We start from the raw sequence: 10,033 nt of genomic DNA on the forward strand, positions 1-10,033 counted from the left end.
CCATGTTCACAAATACTTGCTTCATTTAGTTAATATAGTGCTTTCAAATCTAACCGTTAATACATGTATTATATATTATTTCGGTCTTGAGAACGAAGTAAACGCAAACCATAAAAAATTTTTAAAACTCACACAATTGTTTAACTTTGGAATTGAGTTTTAACACGCTGCATCTAGAACTTACCCATTTTTTGGACGCTGTTCGCAAAATTAAGTTCCGCAAAATTTCACATTTTAAAGCAAATTGCAAGAATTAGTCCCGTAAAAGTAGGCAATCGTTACCTTAAAGTGCCCGATAATGCGTTACATTTTTGAAGCGCTTTTTCCCTCGTTATTTGTGTCTCAAAGATGGCAGTTAATCTCAATTGCATGGTAGGACGCACGTAACACTATGCATCCATGTGTTTGAGTAGCACCAGTGGAAAGAGAAATCCGCAAACTTGAAATAGCGACTATTCAAGCCAATTCATTGTCGAAATGACGCACCCCCTTCCCTCAAAATTATTTCTAACAAATAAGCCTCGTGGGTGTAACTGAAACACGATAATTATGTTGAAGGCCTTCAAAAGAAGAGATAATTCTGAATGTGCAATGGCACATTGATTCGAATATCTTCTATTACACTGTGTTTATTTGAGGGGTGTTTGAGTAAAATCAACACTTGGGAATAAAAAAAGCAAAATAAAAACAAAACAATGTCATTACCTATAATTTTGTTCGCAATACTACTACTGTACACTACATATTGAGAAAACGAATTCATACAAGGACACTTAAAGCTGCTAAAATTGCATTAGACTCAAAAAGCGACTAAACCGAATAACTACCATATTACACACAATTTTATTGTAATAACTTATAAATTCACTACATGCATAAATTAAACAGATAAAATTGATATTTATACTAAAAACTTTCCTTAACACCACTTTATTGAGAATCAAGGACGGCTATTAACCTCATTGTGTAGTTAGTTCCATTTATAGTTTTTCTTTCAAAAACTAGATGCCTTTAAGAAAGACGGAAAAAAGCATAGTAGATCAGATAAGGAAACGATAATGAAAGGGTTTTGACACGTTAATAATTATAAAAAGCTTAATGCATAGTGATTAAAAATAGCTAAAAAACAAAGTCGGCTTCCGTCATATCGATAGCCCATTGAAACTTTTGTCGTTGCGTTTTGTTATAAACTTTTTCGATGGGTACTTCATGCTTTTTACACCTATAAAAACGAAAATATTATGTCCATAAAAAACAGGCTACGTATAAGTAAAGGGCAAACGAGACTTTATCTATGGTGCAGCATAAACCGAAAGAAATAAAAATTTACCAAGCCACAGATATCCTAGGGTCTAGATAATTCAGCTTAGATGTTCCCAACGCTATTTCTTTATTCTCCTCCTAGAAAATGTATATATCGAACAAAATATAAAACACAACACAACAACACAAATGCTTCAGTCGTGTTTACTTAAAATTCAACTACTAACCTTATCTGTCATATTAACTTCTAATTTGAAATACTGTTCTTCCAGACGTTGTAACTGCTTTTTCTTTTTTTCAATCAAGTTTTTCACTCGCTCGCTTTTACCTTGCTCGTGATATTCACGTTTGTAATTCTTGATTTCTTTCTTTGTATTCTTTATGGCTTTCTTTTTATCTTTGAGCTATAAATTCAGGGTACTCAAAAACGTTAAAACATCATAAACGCTAAATAACTTCAACCCGTGTAAACAGGTACTGTACCTTAGCAACTAGATTCTCCATTTGTTTGTCAAAAGTTTTCGGTGCTGCACGTTGATGGTTACATAGTATAGCAACAGCACGGTTAGCTCTGTTATACTGTAAAAACTTCGCCGTTACGCTAGCTCCCGGTTCCGTAAGTTCGTCTAATTGTTGTTGAAGAGTGCTACTCGCGTTATATGTACGGAATACTTTAGCGGTTAATCCAGGCATCTGCTCACTGAGGAATTTATTAAGTGAAGTAGTCTATAAGATAAACCGCACGGAATGATGACTATATGAGTTCTTTTAAATAGATAGTACAAAGAAAGGAAAAGTTCTCCTTACCGAAAGCCGATCAAACAAATCATCTCCAGCCTGCTTTCCTTGCATGAACAGTTGTAAATTTTTAAAAACCTAAACAAGAGTAACAAAACATCAGACCGAAAATCTTGGTCAAACTCCAAAGTTGTCTGACATATTCGATATATTTTACACACTCACCCGTTTTTCAACAGGAACATTATTTGTGTATCTAATAGAATCTTTACCCAAGAAGTCGAATTCAACAACATATTCTTGGTCGTCTTTCTCCGGATGTAATTCTAATGGTATTAAAATGATTATCAACACTGTATTTATAGATCTTCAGAAATAAATCAATTAAAAATAGTCCTATTACAAAGGCTTTTTCTGAAAAATGATAGATATTCAAGACTTTTAAGTCAGCTAGTCAATTTTAAAGGTTTTTAATTATCTGGCACACACCATAGAATAATAACTCAATCAAGAAATTTACACCATGAAAACTTGTTCCACTTACTTATATGCTCAACACGTAGAGAACAACAACCAACAGTATCTGCCGATTCGCCTTCTTCTTTCTCGTGACCAGCTCTAAGAGCGAGCTTGTCAATGAAATACATAGCTACGCCACGTTGACGTAACCTCATCTCCTTTGACTTCCAGTCATCCTTATACTGTGTACGAATACTGTCAACATTATCCTTTAATTTTCGAGCTGTTTCATATTTTTGCCAATCCTTTTCACCTTTCATTCTTGTAGCTGCATTTAACATAACATACTTATAATTACCAGCAATATTCTCGATCCAACAAGCCAACCAACTCACCTAAAAACATGATGTAGGGTTTAAATTAGTCGTCTTCACGTAACAAATTTATTAAATCTAAAAGTGAAATTCACAGAATAAATTCAAGAGTTTTATGAAGGAAGAAATACTAAAAACTACGAAAACGATTTGCCTTCAAAAGCCCAACCTTGTTTTTCAATACAACAAACACGCTTTTATGAAGTCAAGTACAAGTCGTATCCAAATAAGAAAAAAAGGAAAAAAAACATTTGTTGATATTGAGTCAGATTTATTGCATGTCAGGTAATCTAGTCAATATCTGAAAATAAATATCCACAAAAAAAAGATAAGTGTTACCTTACTCCAAAATAAATCACGAAATATAAGGTTATTGTAGAAAGCAAATTATTAAAAAACAGACGTACTGTATTATCATGTTGCACAGCCTTCCACTTCTCTCCTGGAGGAGGTTTAGGTACTTCTGCTCCCCTAAAACCAACAAGTTTTAACTGTTAAAACTTTAATTCCAGAATCATACTTAACCAAAAAAAAGCTTCTTACTTTCCAATGTTAATGATAACTTCTTTCGCAGATACTCTTTTCTTCAACTTTCCTTGTTTTGGATGATCTCCACGTCCTCTGAACAATCCAGGAGGTTCAATACGAAAATTTCCAACTTTTTGTTTGTGTCCATCCATCATACAAAACCCATACTCTTCACTTAGTTGTAGGTTAGCCTCCTTGATGACATTTTTTTCCTCTTTTGTCATGTTCTTACGCTCCTCTGACAACTGCAAGCAAAAAATTAATGTTAAAATACTTTTCTGTTTAAAGGGACTACAATAATCATTAAAAAAATGGTCAACGCCATCTGTACAAGTGCTGAATAGTATACAGCCTACCCCTTAAAACGTGCTTAGTTTGCAATTAGGCAGTACTTTTACTCTATCACACATTACAAATATCAAACATAAGAAAAATTTAAAACCTTTTTAAAATGTTCAGCCATCTCCTTGAAATCACACAATTCTAACTTTTTAATAACTTTTCTCTCTTCTGAAGTCATTTCTTTCCTCCAATCTTCAAAAAAATTTGTATTGAATATTTCTTTCTTTGTGTAATCATGATCCAACATTTTTGCATAAAACGTTGCAACCTCTTCAGCTTCAGGGCTAAGCTCCATAACTTCACCTAAACAACAAACAAACATAGGTAATATTCTTTGGCATAAGAAAGGGTAATAAACAGGTAATGTTACATACCATTGTAACGAAATTTGACATTTTTTGGCAAAGGTTCATATAAAGGAGGAAAACACGGTCCCTAAAATTGAAAAAGAAGGTTAAAAATTGGTACTAAAATTAATGAAAAAAATATGTTTCCTTTAGTTTATAAAAATTTATATTTATACAAAATTTATAGGAGATTAAAGTATAAGTTGCACCTTGTGTTCCAATGTTTTCCACTTGATACCTTCTGGATGTGGTTCTTCTTCCCACCAACGCCACACTTCTTCCTCTTCTTTTTTCTGGACATATGCAAAGTTGTAGATAAAGTTGTAAATAAATCTCAAGAAGATGATGGTGATAAGCAAACTTTGCAGCTTTGCAAAAAAATGTATGAAAACTACATGAAGTAGATGGGGCAGAAAAATTTTTATATCAAGAATCGTATCAGTAGCATGAACATTAATGTAAGCATCACTAAAATAATAAGCGTTTGGAAACCATTACAAGTAAAAAAAAGTGTAGAATCTATTTTTTTTCTATGCGGTATTGGAAAGGGTTGATCGCAACAATTACTGAAAACCAAAATATTAAACATGTGAATAACTGAAATTTCAAGGGTGAAGTTTCACTTACCACTTTCTTCTTTGTGGCTCCTTTTTCCTCTTTGATTGACTTCTTATCCTTTGATTTCTTTTTGTCCTTTTTCTTTTTTTTACTTTTATGCTGAAAAAATATAACATCAAAGTATAAGAAATAACAATCATAAATGAATCACTGGATAGGAAGACAAGATATCACTACAAAAAAAAAATCATTGTCTTGTATAATAAAAATATTTAGTTAGCAGAATTTAGAAGGGTCCCAAATTTTAAAATCTTTGTTAAATTTATAATTTAGAGTTGCACAAATATTCTATCCGATTCAAAGTAACATTGCTGAAGGTCCTAACAGAATAAAAATAACCACCATAAAATTATAAGACATGGATTTTATCTAACTACATACAGTTTTAAAATCATCATCTTCTGCTTTTCTTTTTCGACTAGGTTTCTCCTCTTTGACCCTATAACAAATCATAAAAAAGCAAAATAAATTATAAGTGTTGTTGATTCTTTTTTACAAAATAAAATAAAGACAAAATTAAATTTTTACGTTGAATCTGTAACCTCCTGTTTTGTTTTGCTAAAAAGAAAACACTTGGTAAGAATCAAATTATAAGGAAGACACACCTAGATTAAGAAACTGATTACATGATCCAAGCTAACAGAGACAAAATTTGAGGTTCTCATTCCTTAATAAATCTTCATAATTTTGAAAATGAGATTACAATAGAAGTTAGGCAAAATTTCATCATGGTGGTTGATTTGCACTTAACGGGGACAAAATTTATCCATGTAATCACTTCATCCAAGCTAGCCAAGAAAAAATATAGCATCCATGCAGGCACACTTATCTAATCATTCTAAAGTTTAACCAAAGATGTCAGAGACCACAAGACACTCAATAACAACAGCATTTTTGAACAACTGTTTTAAATGGTCTGAAAAGTTGATTATTGCAGTTGTTAATCCTCTCCAGTGTTACAAATGTATTTGCGACTATATAATAAAGGCATAGATTGTAAGGTTGATGAGGTCAAGCAAAATGGAAAGAGTTAAAGCATGCTTGTTCATGATTTTCCAGTCTCAGTGTTAAAAACACAATTAGTCTAGATGTATCCATTAAAAACGTTTTTGTTTTTTATTTCATTTGAAAAGATCAGAAACTTTCTTGCTAGTGTTTCTTTAACAATGCCTAATAACTAAAATTAGTTTACGACTGCACTGCATTGTTTTTTTTCCTGGCAAGGCTTGCACTTTGAAGTCATCTTAGCAAAGTTGTTTGATTATTTCCCAACTAGTATCCTAGCTAATCATGTAATTAGCCCTTTAGAAAAAAAGATTACCTTAGTGGAACATCATCGTCACTAGCTTCCTCTTTCTTGACATCCACAAGTCCATTACTTAACAGGTTTTTCTTTCTCTGTAAAAAATATTAATTTAAGCAGAATATTTTTTTTGTATCATGTAAACAGCTCAGCAGAGAGTAACAATTTAAGATATCAACAAATGCAATTTAATAATGACTGGGGCAGGGAAAGTGGGCTTGGGTGGGGTGAGGCTAAGCATTTTCTAAATAATTCTCATGTATATTCTATTATATTATATGTATTATTATGTATTATCTATTATATGTATGAAGCAGGAAGATCTTGACCGTTTAGAAAGGAATGATATGAGAATGGTTAGGTGGATGTGTAACGCCAGTCTGAGAGACAGAAAGAGTTCAGATGAGCTAAGAAGCAGGCTAAGTCTCCGTAGAATAAAAGATGTTATCCAGATAAGAAGATTGAATTAGCTGGGGCACTTGGAAAGAATGGAGGAGGATAATTGGGTAAGAAAGTGTAGAGACTTGATAGTTCCTTGGGCAAATCCCAGAGGCATACCGAGAAAGACTTGAAAGGAGGTTATAAGGAGAGACTTGATACAGATGAAGTTGAGTTTAGATCTAGAACAGTCTAGATCAGATTGGAAAAGGGTCATTAATATACCCCGTCCAACCCATGCTAGCATGGAAAACAGACGTTAAGCCGAGAATGATGATGATGATGATATATTTATTCAGCCTGTCCTGAATATTTTAGCACATCTTTTCCAATTTCCTCATGCAATTCCAAATAAAAAAATTGTTTACTATATTCCAATGTACTTACAACAAAAGTAATTAACATGAGGGGAATAGACACAGGCAAGGAAATTAATGCAGTTTTAAATTGCTTTAAAAGAAAATGAAATTAACAGAAATTTGGACAGGTAAGTAAATTTATTGAAGGGAATACAACACAATAATAGTTTTGCTTCTAACACGTTAACACCAGAATCGTTTATTGACACATAATTTGTTTAGAAGAGTATGCATCAAATTCACATCATTTGTATTTGCTCATACTAGACAAGTTTTAGAAAATTATCCTTTTAAACCATTAACATGTTAATTTCTTGGAACAAGGTGCAGACATAGACGGTTTAAACTATTTTGTACTCAATGCAAAGGTCTAAAGAAGATTCAGCAATGCGTATGTAACGATTAACAATGCAATGTATAGAACTTAAAATCACACACAATAGAAATTTGGACATATAATTTTACGTGTATGCATGGATGTGCACATGAAATAGTACCTCTCCTCACATTACTTAGCTAAAGTGCACATTAAAATTTATTTCTTTTGTACTATATTTTGTTTACCGTGTTGCAAGGATGCTCCATATTCATACTATTTTTTTTTTACATAAAATAACTTACTGGACTTATTGGTTCTTCTTTTGTTTTATGAGAACTAGCTCCTTTTGAAGGTGACTTTAATGGTGATGTTGGTTCTTTTTTGGGTGACTTTAATTTTGGTATTTTTGGCAGTTTATTTACTGGAGGAGGAGAGGTCATGCCACTTGACATCTAAATTATTAGTGTTATATTTCAGAGAAAGACAGAAGATTAGTCTAAAAAACATTTGAACATAATATCTTGAAGCCTACCTCTCCAAGAATATTGATTTCTTTCATCATTGGTTTGGACTTTTTTATGACTGGCTCTAAAATTTAAAATTAAATACATTTAACAGAATATGATGCCTAAGTAACAGAATGCATACAGGGTTTGAAATGTACAGTTGGTTCGCAAAAATTTCTACTCTGTAATAAAGTAAACCACCTTCTAGATGTGGCCTAGGAACGCTGTACACCACATACCATTAATTTCTTGTTCCATTATTAGCTACTTGTTTTTCGACAAGACTTTAAATATTTCGTGAACATTTACCAATTTTGTTTGCAAAATTTTGTTTTATTATTTCTCGCTTTCAAATCAAATCTGATTGTGGAAGGTTTCTTTGTTCTTATTTGAGCATAAAAAGTTTCTTAAAATGCAACTTTTATTTAACATTTTTAGCAAATTCTTAACTATACTTCTTATGTATACACTTTCAAAAGGAGCCCAAATAATGAATAATGGCTTTATCATGGAGAAAATTAAAATGTAAATTCCAGGATTTTTCAGGACGAAATTGTTTGATATTGCAGAACAATTCTGAGAGAAATTGCCTTAAATAACAACCTTAAAATTAACCTTAAAAATCACAAGCCCAATATATACAAGCATTTCTTTGAGAATTCTTTGAGATATATACACGAAATGCAATCTAGAAATATTTGTGTGATCAATAGATGTCAAATATGCTGCAGCATTTTACAAACCTTTTTAGTAAATCAATCGCTTTTTACCTTACATTCACCAAAATTCTGTGTTCACAAATATATAAAATGTAATTAAATTTCAGGATTTTCAAGCTTATTTGAAAACCTGTGTCACCACATATATTGCGAATGAGAAAATTCGCTGGGCTTTTTGTTATTGTTGTTTTTTACTTCCAACATTTTCAAAAAGTGGTACAAGGTTATGAGGATAAATTAAATTGAGATAGCTCTACTAAATTTGAACTAGGCAAACATTTCTTATTTTGACCAGTCATTGATCTTTAACCTGAAGAAAGCACATGGCCACATTTATTTCCAGGTATATGATAATAAAGATGAGCTTTTTTACTGTGCCAAAAAAATTACACTCAAGTTGACGAAAGCAAGAATTTTTTTACACACAAATTTAAGCAGAAAGTACACATTATTAAGAAGTATGCTAGACCTTCAATTTTTTCTCAACTTATTATAAGTGGAAAGCCATTAAGGGGTTTCCCAGTAGACATATTGACACAATAAACAAAAGGTTATTATTCAACTTAATTGGTGAAAACATCATTTTTTAATCTTACTCTAAAGAACTCTGTGGTTGAGTTGAGGAATATAAGAGAAGGAAAAGATAGATTCTGAGCATGAAAACATTATGTGAATATACAGCACTAACTTATCAACTGTCAACAAAAAACACAAAAAGGCAACCATTACAAGTTTTTTATGTAATCACAGCTAAAGTCTCACCTACATAGTTATAAAAAGCAAGCAAGTTCTGTTTAAAATCTAGCTAGCTGGGATTTAACCTGTTAAAAATAAACTCACCAGACGACCCATTGATTTCTCCACTCTAAAACAAAAAAAAGTTTTAAAAACTAAAATTGCTTGAAAAAAACAGAAGTCGACCAACAAATGCAGTTTTTCCTCGCGTTTTTTAAAACACGCTGGATGCGCGCCTACCTTCCTTTTACTTAGATAGGCCAAAAACACAAAAAGATACAATTTTTTACTAAGAAATTAAATTAATAACTATAAAAATAAATAACTCATCACCTCCACATGGCCATTCATGACTTAAAAAGTCAAGCTCTAACTTCTCCACGGTGATCAACTAACGAATCTATTTTTTTTCTTAAAAATTTTCTAAGTGTAAAAGTTCGTTCAGAGACTATGTGTCGACCTTCAAAAGGAATGAAAGAAACAACATTCCGCTGAGACTATGTCCAGTATTCAATAAATGCGCATGCGTAAAGTTCCTTTTTCTTTGTTCTTGACATGCGGGCCTCGGGTTCTCGACAAAAGAATGTATATGTTTTACTTTCTTCTCCCCGTTTTTGCAACACATCGTAACCCCAGGGGTCTTTTCTAAGCGGCCGGGACAATAACAACTGCGATCGATTCAAGGCAACATAATATATTGAGACATTTTTGGCTGAAAATACCTTTAAAAATATTGGATAGCCTTTCCATTGTTGTGGATAGGCTTCTTGCATTTGGAGAAGCGTTTTTACTTCACACTCATCGACCGTGAGGAAAAAGGGGTCTCGCAATTTATGTCCACGCAGATAAATTTTAAGGTGGTGTACCAACAAATAACCTATATCGCAGAGGATTGTCTTTTCTAAAGTTAATTGATGAGGATATCATAGTACGCGACAGTACGAGAAAATTAAGTCCAAAATTTAGGTGATTGGTTGCCATAGTT

At 32.4% G+C, this 10,033-nt stretch overlaps 1 protein-coding gene across 2 annotated transcripts; it reads right to left on the reverse strand.

Annotated features, from left to right (window-relative positions):
• Positions 1–696: 696 nt before the first annotated feature.
• Positions 697–9,541, reverse strand: LOC130614039 (DNA topoisomerase I, mitochondrial-like). Of its 2 annotated transcripts, XM_057435437.1 has the most exons (20): positions 9,382–9,541; positions 9,154–9,178; positions 7,621–7,676; positions 7,391–7,540; positions 5,991–6,067; positions 5,198–5,227; positions 5,051–5,108; positions 4,679–4,768; positions 4,261–4,344; positions 4,079–4,139; positions 3,805–4,007; positions 3,378–3,607; positions 3,242–3,305; positions 2,546–2,855; positions 2,227–2,327; positions 2,071–2,139; positions 1,747–1,989; positions 1,491–1,667; positions 1,331–1,401; positions 697–1,222 (listed from the first exon to the last, which is right to left on the reverse strand). In XM_057435437.1, exons 1-20 carry the CDS (start codon positions 9,397–9,399, stop codon positions 1,120–1,122), a joined length of 2,220 nt encoding a protein of 739 aa, XP_057291420.1. In that variant the 5' UTR covers positions 9,400–9,541; the 3' UTR covers positions 697–1,119. The 2 variants fall into 2 exon arrangements, with proteins under 2 accessions (XP_057291420.1, XP_057291421.1); XM_057435438.1 differs by lacking the exon at positions 5,198–5,227.
• Between the last annotated feature and the right edge of the window lie 492 nt (positions 9,542–10,033).

The sequence above is a fragment of the Hydractinia symbiolongicarpus genome, chromosome 11 (genome assembly GCF_029227915.1).
Source record: "Hydractinia symbiolongicarpus strain clone_291-10 chromosome 11, HSymV2.1, whole genome shotgun sequence".
NCBI lineage: Eukaryota > Metazoa > Cnidaria > Hydrozoa > Anthoathecata > Hydractiniidae > Hydractinia > Hydractinia symbiolongicarpus.